The sequence below is a fragment of the Nycticebus coucang genome, chromosome 11 (assembly GCF_027406575.1).
Source record: "Nycticebus coucang isolate mNycCou1 chromosome 11, mNycCou1.pri, whole genome shotgun sequence".
Lineage (NCBI taxonomy): Eukaryota > Metazoa > Chordata > Mammalia > Primates > Lorisidae > Nycticebus > Nycticebus coucang.
Window position 1 is genome coordinate 29,678,648 of NC_069790.1, and position 17,087 is coordinate 29,695,734.

Genomic DNA, 17,087 nt, shown 5'->3' on the forward strand with positions numbered 1-17,087 from the left:
CTGCCAAAAAGAAAAAAAAAAAAAAGAAAAGATCAAAAGCAGCCTCATCTACTAGGATTTAGCAAAACAGGGGGACATTTTCAAATCCTGGATAAAACCAAGTTTAGGTTTCAGAATATTCTTTTTTTTCAGACTTCTGGGGGAGGAAGGGATTCTTTTACACAAATATTACAGAAGCAACATGTTAGCATAACCGGAAACATGCAGCTGTCACAAGTTTGTTCAACTCAGTGGCTTTTATTTCCTACCCAGCACCACTCATCCCCCTTCTCAGGGAGTGACCATACTGGTTAGTGGCAGAAGGGCACAGGACACCATGAGAAGGCAAAGTGCTGTCCTCCCCTGCACCTCTTTACCTCAAGTCATGGGTGGCATTGGGTAACATGATTTGCAGGTACAGGATTTCATCAGATCGAGTAGCCTACTTTTCTGAGCTGAGGCTGACCCGGTCACGCTCTGTTCTGTGAGATCTTAAGATTGTAACTTGTCCTTTGTTCTCATGTGTTAAACAGTCAATACACTCTGGGGATGGTCTGCACTTTTTATCATTTGGATAGGAATTCTAGAGCATGGAAATGTCCTAATTTGCTATGGCTACATCAGCATAATGAGTCAGATGCAGGTCCTGAGGGAGAAAAGCAGCACTTAGCACTTATACACCACGTGTTCCATCTGTGGAGTCCTGAACCACGGGGGGGTTGCCTTGCCTTTTTCTCTCAGCAAGACAAAGGTGTGCATTGCTCACCCTTTCACGGCCTTCTTTCTTATACACACACACACACACAACTGCTGTCATATGATGACGCTATCTCACACCTCCTAGATAGGCATTATTTGATCACTTTTTTAAAAGCAATCAATGTATAAAGTAAATTCACCTCCCTCTTTCTCACTTCCTTTTTTTTTTTTTTGAAAACCTTTTTATTTTTCTTTTCTCTGACATGGAACACAAACTCTGTGTGCTGACCATGCATTCAGCACTGCTGCCAGGGGTAGAGTCCCCACTTGACCTCATCCTCCTGGTCTTCTGTGTCCTCTCTGGCCACTGAAGGGAGTTGAATCCTCTGTTTTGGAGAATTCTAGAAGACTCATCTCAGCTTCATGCTCAGGACTCTCTTCTTCATCGCTATTCACTCCTGGCTCAGGAGGTTCTACCCAGACTTATGTATGTAAATACCATCTCTAAGCCAACAATTCCCAAATCTGCATCTCCCCCTGAATTCTAGACCTATCTATCCATCTGCTGGTCCAGTATCTCCACTTAACAAGTCTAAAAACAAATCTCAATTTTACCCTCAAATCTGCTCCCTCCCCAAGCTTCCACCTGCTCAGGCCAAAAACCTGGTTTCATCATTGGTTCTCCTTTTTCTGTTTACTCTGCAATCTCATCCATCAACAAATCCTATTGCCTCTATCTTCAAAATGCAGCCAGAATCTCTTCCCGCCTTGACCTCCCCTTGGACAATCTGCTATCATCTTTAATCTAGTCCAGAGGTTCTCAAACTTTTTAAACAGAGGGCCAGTTCACTGTCCCTCAGACGGTTGGAGGGCCGGACTATAGTTTAAAAAAAAAAAAAAAACTATGAACAAATTCCTATGCACACTGCATATATCTTATTTTGAAGTAAAAAAACAAAACGGGAACAAATACAATCACACTGCCTCATGTGGCCCGCCGGCCGCAATTTGAGGACCCCTGATGACTCTTTCAATATTCTCCCAACTGGCCTCTCTCTTTCAGCCACTGCTGAAAATGGTTTGCTTTCAGCTCGGCCACCTAGAGTGATCTTTTTAAGATGTAAATCAGATCTTATCACTCTAAGATAACTGTAGAATGGTCCTACAGTTTCCCATCTCACTCAAAGTAGAAGCCAAAGCCCTTCAAACAGTCACAAGCCAGTCCTGGATCTGCCCTCCCACACCCAGCTTTCTAGCCTTTTTACCCACTTTTTTCCCAAATAGGCCTTTTTGCGATTCTTCCAACACACAGAGCATCATCCAGCCGCAAGCCTTTGTACCTGTGGAACATGCTGCCTCGCACTATGCACCTGGTTCAGGCTTTCAGCTCCCCAGTCTCTGCTCACATGCCCACTCACCAGGGATGCCTCTCTGACCACCCCCAGCACTCCCTGTGCTCCTTCCTTGCTACCTTTTCCTCTATAGCACTTATCGCCATCTGACATGCTACACGTTTTTCACGTTTTGTTTATTGTTTGTCTCGCCCACTAGAAGTAAGCTACATGAAGGTAGGAGTGTATGTTTACTTGCTTTTTTATCATCTTTAATTCAGTAGTATATTCACCAACCCCTTTAGTCAGTGCCTAGCATGTGATGGGCACTCAAAACTACTTCAAGGATGAAAAATGATAATCAAGTTTCTCCTACATTTCAGGATATGGACTAGCCTGATTTCTAAAACTATCAGCAAGCTGAGATTTGTGAGGCCTGCTTTTGAGTTACCAGATACTACTCCAAGGGGGAGGGAAAAAAATCTCATATTAAAGAATTATTAGACATGGAAAATTCAGGCAGTTGTGGAATGTGTTGTCTGCTATATATGATATCAATTGAGGCCCTTTTCCAGTGGACTTTATTTTGCACACACATTGGGATGCTTTTGGAAAAGGACATCAAGACTAGAGTCTATAGGACAGAATTTTTCCCCATGGACAGTAGAGCAAATTTGATCTAGAATTTTCTAGACCAGACTACAGCTAGAAATTTAAAGGAGTGTGAAACCAGGTCAGACTTTCCAAAAGGTTTGAACCTTCCAAAAGGTTCAAAAAAGACTCTTTTTTAAAAAACCAAATTCCCCAGATAAAGCAATCCATTTTCCTCTTTACTAAAACTTACTAAAGGGACCAACCCACGTCTTTTATTAAAAGCCTCAGAAGAAAAGAAATCAGATGAGAGCTCAAAATATAGTATTAAAAAGTGATAATCATCTGAATGTACAACAAATGGGAAGAAGGAGAAAAGGTAACACTCAGAAATAATAAGATATGTGTTTTATAAGAAGGTGTGTTCTACTTTTTAAGCAGGGAAAGAAAGATTGGAGAAGGAGCTGGGGCTGGCAGGATGCCAGGTACATTGACAACTGGAGAAACGTGGTCCAAGGAGCTGGTGAAAGTATAATGTCAGACCAGAGAGGATAGCATCTACTCCTCATGTCCCGGCCCTGTGGTTTCCAAAGAGATGCCAGGGCAGAAGCCACCAACACCGGGCACTTTGCTGCTGGATACGTCATTGTGCTTTAAGCCTTGAGAGGATATTCTCGCTTCAGATAACCACAGCCACCCGAGGCTGAATTTGGCCTCTCTGGTTTGAACAAAGCAAAGGAAAGGGAAAGCCTCAATGGTCTGACTGTTATTGTCCAGCTTCCAGTGTGTGCAAGCAAAGCTGGGTCCTGAGACGGTGGAGTCTGAGAAGTTGGCCCCAAACCATGGGAGGGGCTGGCTACAGGATCCCCCCACCCACTCACCCGCCCATCATGAAATCATCGCATGGCTCTGAGCAACACTTAAAAGGGAGAGGACACATATTTTCACAGCTACATTCATCCTCTTCACGTTGCTTGCCTAATTATTTTAATTTTTAAAATGCCATTATTTATACTCTTTCTCAATCCAGAAGACATTTAAAGCAACTCATAAAACATGTATATCATAGCAATGTTTTTTTGTTTGTTTGTTTTTAAATTAGAAATCAGAACCAGAGAAAATTAGAAGTGAAACTCTAGCCTACACAAAGTATTCTAAAGAGTTCTCAACATTCAGCAGTCAACCCAGCTTTGTGTTAACTTGCAGTGAAGAGTGAAAAGAGGAACAGAACCAGTTACAAGACTCTCACGTCTATGAAGAGAAAGTATTTCAGTTCCTCAGGGGAAGCAAACGATTTCCTGGAATTCAGATCTGCAAAAATTTCCTCATACAGGGTTTCATATAGGAAATCATGAATAACGTACTGGAGAATGTCTAAAACCACGCCTTTACCGTGGACTTGATGAAACTGTAGGTGGTGATATATCTTTTATATATCTATAAAATCAAGGGGGAAACACTTCAGGTGAAACTGTCCTATCAGAAATAAAGACAGTGTGGACCCAGTCCTTATCTTCCTTATAGTTCAGTTTAATCTAAGTAGACAGGTTTGACTATATCAAGAAATGAATGAACTTAATCCCTCAAATATTCTTCCACATACATACATCTACAAAAGGAACTAAATTTATTACTCAACAAGAGGAAATTTACTGTATGAGACTTTCTTTCTCTTCTTCATTATTTTCATGGGTTTTTAAAAATTTATTTCTACTGCAAAGAAATATATTTTCATTGAGTTAATTTTTTAAAGTGCTCAGAACTTTTTTACTTGCCTGCTAATAATTACTATTAAAATGTGTGTTAAAAAGAGAGAGAGAGAGAAAGGACACTTCCTATCATTTGGCAGGGAAGTGGGGGAGAGGGTTGGATATAAATGGCAAATTATAAATAAGTAAAGTGAGTTGATTTGGATTTTAGCTCCTCTTGTAAGCAAGCATCTCTTATTTTTGTGAATTTTCCTAAAGCAGACTGAATATAAGCCCTTGACCATTATGATGTGAGAATGTTGCATGAAAAATCTGGCAGAGGGGAGATTACTATAATTTCTCATAGAGGAGGATTCAAAGTCTTTGAAATACCCAGGGAGATATTAGAGCCTTTTAAAATTTATTCTCCAGATGAACAGCTGGAATTTCAGAATTCATTACTACTGAGCTGGTCTTTCCTTTCAATCACCTTTTACATTTTAGGATTCTGTTCACAGACTCTGTCTAATTTATTGTTCAGAGCATTGTGGGGACTCAATAATGCTCTATAATAACAAGGGGGAAATACTAAAAGGCATCTTTATCATATTTACTTCTGACCTCATCTCCTTCCCTTACTCTTGTAAAGTGATTTTAAAATTACAGCACAACATTACAATAAAAACTAAATATATTCTGAAAGCTTTCATAAAGTAAATTTCCTACATTTTTTACGAACAAATGAGCCACACTTGTAGATAACCTATTTGTCTCAGCAACAACAGATGTTCAGTAGTATGAAAGGGAATATAACCAGGAAGTAATTATGAATTTAGTGGAGAATAACCAGAAAGATTATCAAAAAACAGACAGTTACAATCTGGGCCAAAGTCAGATGAAATCTCCTCTCCTACCACTACCATTACGCTCATTATTCGCCTGTTCTCTGACCCTTTGGCTCCTGTCTTCTGCAATTGCTGCCCACGTAAGGCTTGCTATTAAATACTTAGCAAAGTAAAACAATTAATAGAGAAAAGAAAAAGTCCATGAGTTCATATCTGACTCAGGTTCAAGAATCAGGTAACTTATCTTTGCTCGAATTTCATATTTCAAATGCCTATTTCTCCCATGATTTATTTAGCTTTGGATGGTAGTAAAATAGGGGATCATCAACGTTTTTAAACACTAGACAAATACTCAAAAATGGATAAAATACCATTTTTAGGCCACATCAACACCTTCTGCAGGGTCACCTCGTTTCCATGTGGAATTTTCAGGAAGAATAGAGAGGCCCCCTTCAAGATGTCCATCACGACAAACCTACCCGCTTGCTGCTCTCCTCCTCCTGCGCCTTCCTGAACTCGTGCTCCAGGGAGCAGTCCAGCTCGCTGAAGAGCCCCACTTCCTCGCAGTTCTTCAGGAATCTCGTTGGGGTTGGAGTCTGATCTGAAATCAGAGGCCGAGCAATCACAAAGGGGTCTTTTCCTTAAAAGTTAGTGGCAAGCATGGACTGAATTCACTAATACCCTCTCCTCACCTGAATTAAGTTGCCTACTAGCCACCCGCAGTCTCTCAGCCCTTTGGATAACATGACAATATGCAAGAAAATAAAACCATAAATTCCAAAGCAGGAATGTGATAGGCCACCAAAAGGCTGCAGTATGCCAGGGCTTGCCAAATGGCTCTCTGTACAACTTCAGGGAGTCCTGTCTTCCACTTCTCTGGAGACTATGTCATTTGAATATACATTGCAACATGTAGAATGTCCTTTTTTTCCCCCTTTTAAACAGGAAAAAAATGACTTAGCTAAAATCAGACCCCCAAAATCTGAGCCAATGCTAAGTCTGATTTCAGGGGAGCTAAAAGGAAAAAAGATTTTGTAAACTTTTATATCAATGAAAAGAAACAAACAGGCATCTTATTTCCTTTTTCTTAATTGGGAAAGAAAATTTAACAATTCTATCTCTCACTCTAAGAATCACAGAAGGATGATAAAAGGTTCCAAGTCAAACACATTCATCTTTCATCCTTTAAAAATGTCATTATTAATTTTATTTTCCTTTGCTATAGCCAAAAGAATGTCCTGAGAATGTTCTTTAAAAGGAAAAGGAATTTCTTTCATAGTCTTGACTTTCTAGAGAGCTTAGTATTCAAAAAACTGGAGGATCTGAAGCCATTATTTGTGGCTTAATATTTACACAATATTTGCGGTTTACAAAATATTTTCAGGACTAGTTCTCACAATATCCTAGAAGGTAAGTGGGGTAGAATTACTGCTGTAGTCAGTAAGGACAGTCATCTTCCCTGCAAAAGTGTGTATGAGTTGACACGAATAAAATTGTGTAACTGCCTTTTCTCAGAAATAGAAAATATAAGAACCAGAAAAGACAATGGTGGAAGCCTCATCATGCTAAATTTTTTTGCACATAAGGAAAACCAAGGTCCAGAATGCTAAACAGTCTTGCTCAAAGTCTCTCAAGTAAATGGCAGCAGTATCAGGATTCTAACCAAGGACTCAGTGCTAGTTCCACTATATACTTGTATTATTCTCACCTAAGCCTGTGGTAGACACTGCTAAGTTTATCATGGCATTGACCTACACACAGTCTCAAAATTTCTTTCTGTGCAGCTGTCTAAGCCATCATGGCCAGTGGACTAAATAGTGTCCTCAGTTGAAAAGAATTTGCCATTCTATTTATAAATTCCTATAAGAAACTAAAATTATATTAACTGTTTTAAATCATATAGAGAGTAGTCAATCCCAAAAAATCAGTAAATTATCCCTTGAGATTCAAAGTATATCTTAATATCTATGGAGCAGAAAATGGCTTCCATTTAACCCCCCATCAGAGGCAATGTCTCTGGATTCCATATGGGCAAGGGACTTTTGGCACCCAAACATGCAGCATAATCCCCATCTGCATTTCTGCCCCATTCTTAGCCTGATCTCCAAGATACTGAGCAATCTTTGCAGTCCATAGAGAATCTACCACAGATGATCACAAATTGGGCATTACAAATAAGAGATACGTGAAAGATTCGGCTTTATTGAAAACGGTTTTACTAGTATACTAACTAAATTATTAAGATGCACATATACAGCTATACATCCAATATATACATGCATCTTTGTGTGTTTAAAGAAGACAAAATTAATATTTATGCAGGATTCTGTAACTAACAAACATTTCCACCCACATTGTCTAGACTCTAGGTCTCACGTGATTCCAGGAGGTAAGCAGGCAGGTACGGTTTTAGAAATGAAGAAGTAAGCTTCCTTACACAAGGTCACGCAATTTGTAACCATCTTAGCACTAAGTCCTTTCTCACCTTCACACATGATACCCTTTCAATCTAAATCCACTGCTTTTGCCCTCCCAGATACAAAGGGTTCAACTGTATGTATAAAAGACAATTTTGACAATCCAATCTAGATTTGAAAATACTGTGACATTAGTGAAGTTCCCTGTATTCTATGGACCCATCTTTCAAATAAATTTCTGAAGTTTTTATGATTCTATAAATACCAAAATCACCATCACAATAGGTTAGCTTCAAAAATTGCTGTTTGCAGGCCAAAGAAATATATGACTATTTAAAAGACTGTCAATTGAGAACATGAGTAACAGCTGGGCACTGGACAAACAGTCCAGAGGTAAGGGCTAGATAAAGTAGTTTTCTGAAAAGTAGGTGTAAGTAGAAAACATCTGAGAGTAAAAATAAAAGATTGTGTGTATGTACATATTCTTTCATTTATGGGGTGCTTACAAGATGTCAGGCATGGTGCTAAGTGCTTCGCACACACTATCTCATCTATTTTCACAGCAACTGTACCTAGTAAAAATTATTCTTCCCATTTGACCTATGAGAAAACTGAGGCTTGCTCCATTTCCAATTTGGAAATTTGAGTCGCATAATTTTATTGGCAATAGATAATTCTAACAACTCTTGGTTCTTTTGAAACACCTTGGAATCATTTATATCCCTCATACAGTGAACGGCATCACAATCCTACCAACTCTCTACCATCTCATGGGAACATTTTCACTATTAAAAAACCTGAAAAATGGATCAGTGCTCGTAGCACAGCAGTTACAGTGCTGGCCACATACACCCAGGCTGGTGGGTTTGAACCCAGCCTGAGCCAGCTGAACAACAATGATAACTGCAACAAAAAAAATAGCCGGGCATTGTGGCAGGTGCCTGTAGAGGCTGAGGCAAGAGAATCACTTAAGCCCAAGAGTTTGAGGTTGCTGAGAGCTATGAGGCCATAGCACTCTACAGAGGACAACACAATGAGACTATGTCTCAAAAAAAAAAAAAAAAAAAACCTGAAAAAGCATCACATAAGACAATTGAAATATTAGACCACTTGTTATCAGTAGTAATTGAGTTTACTCGGTTTTAATTTTCCTTTTATTCCTTTATGCTTTTGTGTTGGAGATTTAGAAGTTGAGGGCCATGATTCAAGGTAAAAAGGATAGTCATCCTGGCAGCCTCCATGAGACTCCTGAACTCTAAGATGAGGTGATGAGATGGTCCATAAAATGAACTGAGACTAGCATGTGAGAGCCCAGGCCCCAGAGAGCCCTACATGAATAAAGGTGGTTGCAGGATGACACAGGATTGGCAATGACATTGGCCCTTGTCAGTGACCACTTCAGCCACAGGGAAACAAAAGTTGTGGAGGCCAGGGGAGCGATGGACAGCAAAGACATGGTGCCTCCTTGCCCCCGACCCCCACCCCCAGCAAAAGAGCCAGAAGAAAGCCCCAGGGTTGTCATCAAATATGATTTTCTTTGCTGTATAACATAGGTCAAGGAAAGCAAAGTAGATACCTATCTGCACATTTGGAATAGATAAGGCACACTAGCCCTAATTTTTAATTATTTTTATTTTGGTGAATGAGCTATTCTTTCCAGTTACAACAGAAACCAGAAAACGGGGTTTAACTTTATTTATTAGAATTAATACTGGATCTCCAGTTGTCTTTTTTTATTATTATTAAATCATAGCTGTGTACATTAATGCAATCCCCATGGGGTACCATGCACTGGTTTTATATACAATTGGAAATATTTTCATCACACTGGTTAACATAGCCTTTCTTGCTTTTTCTTAGTTATTGTGTTAAAACATTTATATTCTACATTTAGTAAGTTTCACATGTACCCTTATAAGATGTACCACAGGTGTGGTCCCACCAATTACCCTTCCTTCCCCCATCCTCCCTCCTCCCCTCCCCTCCCTTTCCCCTTTCCCCATATTCTTAGGCTATAATTGGGTTATAGCTTTCATATGAAAGCTATACACTAGTTTCATAGTAGGGCTGAGTACATTGGATACTTTTTCTTCCATTCTTGAGATACTTTGCTTTTGAAAAGATGTTTGGAGAATACTTAAGAGTTCTAAAAATAGACCTGCCATTCGATCCTACAATTCCTCTACTAGGTATATACCCAGAAGACCAAAAATCACATTATAACAAAGATATTTGTACCAGAATGTTTATTGCATCCCAATTCATAATAGGTAAATCATGGAAGAAGCCCAAGTGCCCATCAACCCATCAATGAATTAATAAATTGTGGTATATGTACACTATGGAATATTATGCAGTCTTAAAGAAAGATGGAGACTTTACCTCTTTCACGTTTACATGGATGGAGCTGAAACATATTCTTCTTAGCAAAGTATCTCAAGAATGGAAGAAAAAGTATCCAGTTGTCTTTGATCTCATGTGGTACCGTTTCCAAGTAAGACAGAAAATGTGCAAATGTTCAAAAAGGGGACAGCTAAATTTATCAGCTGCTTAAATAAAAGAGGCAGAATTTCTCAGCCACTGAAGTTAGTGGGTAATATCATGGCCATAAATTAAAATTCTTATAAATTATACCTTACTTACTTAGATACCTTACTTAGAGCCAAGAGCATGCACCAGTTAACTATGGCACCAGCCATTTCTATGTCCTGAATAATAATGGCTGATCTCACTGGTGGGTAATATCAAAGGTGTGTTCACTCAGTAATGATAGGAGGCACTCTGAGGATGCACAGGAAGTGGTTTTAAGCAGAGCTCCAAGCTGAGATGTTTGTTTAAGGTCTTCCACCCGCCTTTCTTTTAGGGCTTCAACTTCAATGAAGACCATCTGAATGACAGAAAGGGATAACCCCAAATTTCAAACTAAACTAACAAAAAAATAACTTTCAAGTTTAAACTTCACCTGAGTTAAAATTTATAGTTGTTATTGCTTTTATAAATCTGAATTGGCTTTGCATAAACATCTGCATGTTACCTTCTGGCAGAGAGTGTGCAAATGGCACGCCAAGTTCCCAGGAGCTCCAAATACCAGGAAAAAGTGCCAGGAGGAAACCTTACTCACTTCTACCATCTCACATGTCCTCGGGGGCTTCTCACCAGACTAGAAGGACTGGCACCAAAAGGGATTAAAAAAAATTCCTTTGCAACATTTCTCATATCTCAGGAGCTGGTTCTTTTGCTAGATCTGTTTCTTGAAAAAAGGGAGTGCCTTTTCATGGAATCACTGCCTCTGGAAATAGCTAGATAAATGTTCAGACCTAACCTGTATATCTACCCAGAAGAGTGCCATCAGGTTGGCCTGTGGTTTAGGAACAGATCATGTACCTATCAGTTACGTGATAACTGGGCAGAAGAATATATAGCTAAAAAGAAAAAACTCATAAACCTTCCCATAAGCTCCCAATCTGTCTCATTCCAACATACAACTAAACGACAAACACAAAGATAAATTTTGAAATTCTAAAAAGTGTTCAGTCTGCTCTACATTTAATAATAGGTTGCTATTTATTCAGTTTCAGAACTACATTTGAGTTATATTTGTCTGTTTCCTCTTCCTCAAGGGTAAAAAAGGTAACACAACAAGTCATCAATTAAAAAAAAAAGAAAGAAAAGAAAAGCAGGAGGCTCATCATATAACAGAAAAGAATGTTAACTTCCTAAGCAAATTTTCTTTCGGACTGATCTGATATTCTCAACTACAGTATCTCTAAAGGACTACATAAAGCATAAAGTAACTTTACATAATAGGTATGAAATTGACAGTGGCTAGAAATACTGTAAACCTCACTAATTCAGACTAGTTATAAAAGAGATAAGTTTGAATTAGTGATTACAGGGTATTTTTTTTTAAGGAAATGCATATTTGTTATTTTCATGACACAGATTCGACCCCCCACCCCAAAATGTAGCTTAGTAGAATTCCTTAAGAGAGTCATTCAAAGCACTAGAAAAATACTGGAATTAGTATATCTCCTTTGGTAAGAGGATTCTCTAAACAGGCAATTTTTTCCTAGGTACTTTTTATATTCTTTCTATAATTACATTGATGTCATAAATTTTTTGGCCAATGCTTTCTTTAAAATATTCTTAGTCCCTATCTGAATTTTAACAGTGTCATAATTAAGAAAGTTTACAATAAATGAATTTTAAAATACGTAATAGTTTATAAGGGCAGTAATCTTTAAGAACTCACAGAATTCCACAAATTATAGATAAGCTTCTTTGCAATAAATGTGCCTTTTATTGAATGTGAATATACCATAGGAGCAAGAGGACCTTCTCAGTAACACTGACCTTACTATTTCCCTGCATCCATCTAAGAGGCAGGGCTACCACAGGACAAATCAAGGCAAATCTGTATCAACAGTAGCTGTGAAATGCTTAAAGACCATCCCAGCCGGGGCGATCCAGGTCAATGGAAAGATGGGACACACTCTTATACTCTTGAACCATTTGCTGGAAATCATCTATTGCCAAGATAGAGACTAGTGGGCAAGATGCCCTTGTGAGTGCCACTTAGAAAATGCTCTGTCAAGGACATCTCTTATGACATATAGCCAGCTCTCTCTAGGTAACATTGATTTAGATTAAATTAAAAAGTGTATATTTGACATCTACACGCAATTGACTAGATCAACTGTAGTCTACCCAAGTATTCTAACAGTAGTCTAGCTACAATTTCAATTTGGCTGAGCAGGGCTGAGCTAAAAAGAAGGGTTATTAACGTGGTGAGACCAAGTCTCTGCTGGCCAAGTGAACCAGGGGATCCAGGGTGATTTCATTATCAAAAATAGCCCTAAATAGCAGAAGATAAAGCTTAATGTTTCCACTTAGTCCTTAATTGCCTGAGTTCCCCTACACTGGTGGTCAAAAGGGGCTAGTTTCCAGGTGGAACAGAGCTTGCAGCCAGTTTTTTATATATAAAAGAATACTGTAGAGAAAGTCCTCCAAAGTATTCAGGGGAATTATTCAAACCTCCACTTTGCTGGACCAGGTAGAAGCATGGATGAAAAAAGTAGCAACTCCTATAAATGCCAATAGCCACTTACATTCTCTTTGTCACAGTGAATGAGGTAATCTGATTTTCAAACACAACTCTTTGCTCCTCTCAATGTTAATGTGTTTTAAGAAGAATCTCCTTCTTAAAACTTTGGACTATTTTCTCCATTTGATAACTATTAAAGAGACAAGCCAATAATAAAAGAAAAGCCAGTTCATAGATTTACATCTGAACATAAATCTAAGATCAAAAGATGTACTTAATATGTGCAGCTTGCCAAATCTGGGTGCAGAGTAAGAAAATTTTACACAGATAGGGACTTTGGGCAAATTACTTATCTTCTTGATCTTGTATCCTCATATTATAAAAATAGTGGAAAGGATTAAATGACCTAATATATGTAAAGCACAGGTCACAGTGATGGGCACTGGGCAGGCAATGAATGGGAACCAGTATTATTGCCACACTGTCTTTTGGTGCAAGCCATCTCCACCACCCTCTGCTCCATAAAGATCCAATTATTTTACATAGTGGGAAGTTAATATATATCTTTGCTATCAATTGAATTGCAAAAAACAGGTGTGAGCCATAGTGGGGGAGAGGGTGGTTGACTTACTTATTCAGATTTTTACAAAGTACATCCCAACTCATTCTAAAAAGAATTTGGAGTGAGATATGCCATCTTCTCTCTGGCTTCTCCCTTAAAATACCCAGGGATTAATGAGTAGAGTTTCTAGCAAACAGCCATAAGCAACAGATTTGGGGTCTGTGATTATTTGGTACAAATGTTCTACTTCACTGAATCACATTCTTTCTTTCTCTATGGTGAGAATTAGGTTTAGAGACTAGAACTAGAGATGGACCCTGATTCTAGATCTAATCCAGGGACACAGTTGGGTTCTGGAGGACTATCTTATCATGTATGTTAAATGCTCCATGGTAGACAGTGAGTGCTGAGAATCTGACAAGGAAGATGGAGTGGGAAATCTCCATCTCATTCTCTCATATCTCATTCTCTCTCCACAGGGAAGAATGAACTTGATTATCCAAAAATTTATAGTGGAGAAGGAGAAAAGAGGGAGAAAAAGTCATGTGCTCCAATTGAGATTTTTTTTTTATCAGAATTCTTATTTGGTATATTATTTGTTTGTTCAGCTATAAATAAAGTTGCACTTTAATTACCATTCTGGGTTTTTTTCTTATACAGAATTTGGGAACCCTATAAAGAAGTGAGAGTGGGGATGTTTAACAGGGTAAGATTTGAGAATTCCTGGGTACCTAATCATAATTCCATTAAAGTAGACCCAGACACCATCCTCTTTACCTCTACACTGAAATTTGGCCATGATTTTCAAACCCAAACATATGATGTCATATAACAGCAGATAATGTTGAAAGCTGTGTACTGAAGTATGTTATCCTCTACACATTCTTATTTCAAACATGACACTTAAAAACCTTCTATAGCACAACTTCCCTCACCATGAAATTATCTTTCTGTCAGAACAATAGCAACAGCTGAAGGGAAAGACTCATGTCCATCATCACATTAGGACTACAGACATGTACCACATGGAACAAATAAGGATGGGAAGACCCAGGCAGGAAACATTAAGTCTTTGCCTGTATAACCTAATGCCCTCATCCCCATCTGTGTCCCCACCCTGTTCCTTTAGAATAAGGTGTTTATGTTTACTGTCTAACCAGAAGATCAGGATCCTTTTAACAGAACATCAAGGCTTCACTTTTAATACCCTACCTGTGGCATGTCAAAGATAATTTACAATGGCTTCTTTGTAGTAAACTCTAAAACTTTAGCCTAAATGAAATGAATCTTATAACAAAGCTATGAAATTAGTTTGGATCTTTCAACCCTTTGGAGACATATTATTGAAAAGTATTATCTATTACATCTTAATACATTCCCTAACTATACTATTTACAACTAATTAAAGATAAAGTGATTTTCCAAAATAAAAGTTAACCAGATTGTTCTGAAGTTTGTCATGTAAATACCTATCACATTTTATCTTCCTAATATATGTCAATCCCCAAATCATCTGAAATTAAAAAAAAAAAAGGTCTAAGAGGAACATGAAGATTTTTGCCCTGATGTTTTTTGATTTAAGATTTGTTTGATAAAATTTTTATTCTAATTGTTACTATATTTCAAGTCATGTAAAATCATTCATCTTCATGACAGGCCACAAAATAGGCTTAAGATACATAAATTTTTTCTTTTCTTTCTTTCTTTCTTTTTTTTTTTTATTTTGTGTGTGTGTGTGTGTATGTGTGTGTGTTGCAGTTTTTGGCCAGGGCTGGGTTTGAACCCACCACCTCTGATATATGGGGCCAGTATCCTACTCCTTGAGCCACAGGTGCCACCCCATTTTTTTTTTTTTTTTTGAGACAGAGTTTCACTATGTCACCCTTGGTAGAGTGCCGTGGGGTCACAGCTCACAGCAATCTCAAACTCTTGGGCTTAAGCAATTCTCATGCTTCAGCCTCCCATGTAGCTGGAACTATAGGCACCCACCACAATGCCCAGCTATTTTTTGGTTGTAGTTGTCATTGTTGTTTGGCAGGCCCGGGCTGGGTTCGAACCCGCAGCTCCAGTATAAGTGACCAGTGCCCACCCTAGCCGCTGAGCTACAGGCACCGAATTGGTAAATAAATTTGCTTTTTTTTTTTTTTTTATAGAGACAGAGTATCACTTTATTGCCCTCGGTAGAGTGCCATGGCGTCACACAGCTCACAGCAACCTCCAACTCCAGGGCTTAGGCGATTCTCCTGCCTCAGCCTCCCAAGTAGCTGGGACTACAGGCGCCTGCCACAATGCCCGGCTATTTTTTTTTTGTTGCAGTTTGGCCGGGGCTGGGTTTGAACCCGCCACCCTCGGTATATGGGGCCGGCGCCCCGCTCACTGAGCCACAGGCACCGCCCCGGTAAATAAAATTTGAATGAACATATTTTTGTTTTCCAGGACCAGAAGGCTTTAATGTCATTTCTACTGATCTTTTACAGAACAAAATATTCTATTAAATATCACATAAACACATACGATAAAAGATACTAAATTCTCAAGATACTAAAATGCATCATGAATAGTATGATAAAAATAATTATAAATATATTTGATGAACCTATTTGAATAAAAGTAGAATGTGAAGCTTTTGATAAATCAAATTTAAATAAACCAAGCCATGAATAAATAAAATCTTCAGTCATACATGTAAATGCCACCTAATATGCTAAAACTATCATTATGGGAAATAAGACTTGAGAAAAATGAATATTGAAGTATTTTCTTTAGAAAGAGAAAAAAGTAAAAACACTCAATAGATACCTATTCCCCTGTGGACAATGTTGGTATAGCGCACAGAGCACAAAGAAACAGAGCTGAACTGAAGAGCTCTGCACTCCTTTCCAACAAGAAAGTTCTATGAAACAACAAACACGCAAAGTAGGTAGCAAGTTGTAAAATTTAATACTTCACGTCATTGGGAGTATGGAATGGTCTCACACCAACTTCACCACAAAACACGAGAAGGCAAAAGAAAATTATGTCAATATACCGTTCATCTATTCATGTTGTTTTTCCTTGTGTTTATTTCTCCTATCATATTGTGACATAGAAATTAGAGTTACTTTTCTCCCTTGCACTTCCTATAATGGGCACCAACAATGTCAAACTAATAAGGATCTGGTAAGAACAAATGCAAGGCTATAAGAGACTAATTAATAAAGACCTGTTTGGAGCAATATAAGGAGAAATGCTTCACACGCATTTTCACACATCTCCAGTTGTTTTTCTTCAGACCTTCAGAAGGGGCCCCTTTCGGGCCATCCTAGCAGCCTGCCTGAGAGACTGTGTTCTGGTGCTTACCAGGCACCCTGTTTTGGGAATCCACTTTGGGAAAAATAAAGAAAAAACTTATGTATTTAAATATTGGAAATTGTAAAGTCTATAGCCTTGCTACTTATGTATCTATGTCCACTGTTGAACCATAAAGTTATACTATGTGTGACTCTACAGAACATAAAAGAACAAGCCATCCTTCCTAATCCTTCTAGTTTTTAGAATTCTTACAGATTTGAGTTTCTGCATCTCTGTCAACTTCAGGAATGAAAACTGTTACTAAAGAGCGAGCTCATCTAAAAACAACAACAACAAAAACAACCAGCTGAGAGAGGTGGCCAGTGGTAGGTAGAGAGAAGGGCAGAGGCTGCCTTTGAATTCTGAGTCCTCTAAACCACAGCTTATCTACACTATCAAGTCACTGGTGGAGTTAAAGACATGTGGATAGCTCTGGCACTGGGAGTGTATTGGATGGAGCCTACAGGCTGGCAATGCAGAGTAGCCATGTACAAGTCAGTGGGGGACGAGCACAGAGTCAGGGGTCCTCCTCCTTTTTGCCCTGTCTTGCAAGCCTGGGAAAAACACTGCATCACCTTGCCTTTCTTTCTCTATTAGTGAC

The 17,087-nt window shown here is 38.6% G+C and overlaps 1 protein-coding gene across 6 annotated transcripts in view; it reads right to left on the minus strand.

The window, feature by feature from the left end:
* Nucleotides 1–17,087, minus strand: part of CREB5 (cAMP responsive element binding protein 5) — a 536,752-nt gene that overhangs the window by 415,836 nt on the left and 103,829 nt on the right. For all 6 annotated transcript variants that reach the window (XM_053553440.1, XM_053553438.1, XM_053553443.1 and 3 more), the window contains exon 4: nucleotides 5,613–5,734. In XM_053553440.1, coding sequence (XP_053409415.1) covers nucleotides 5,613–5,734 — 122 coding nt within the window. The remainder of the gene's footprint in view (nucleotides 1–5,612; nucleotides 5,735–17,087) is intronic.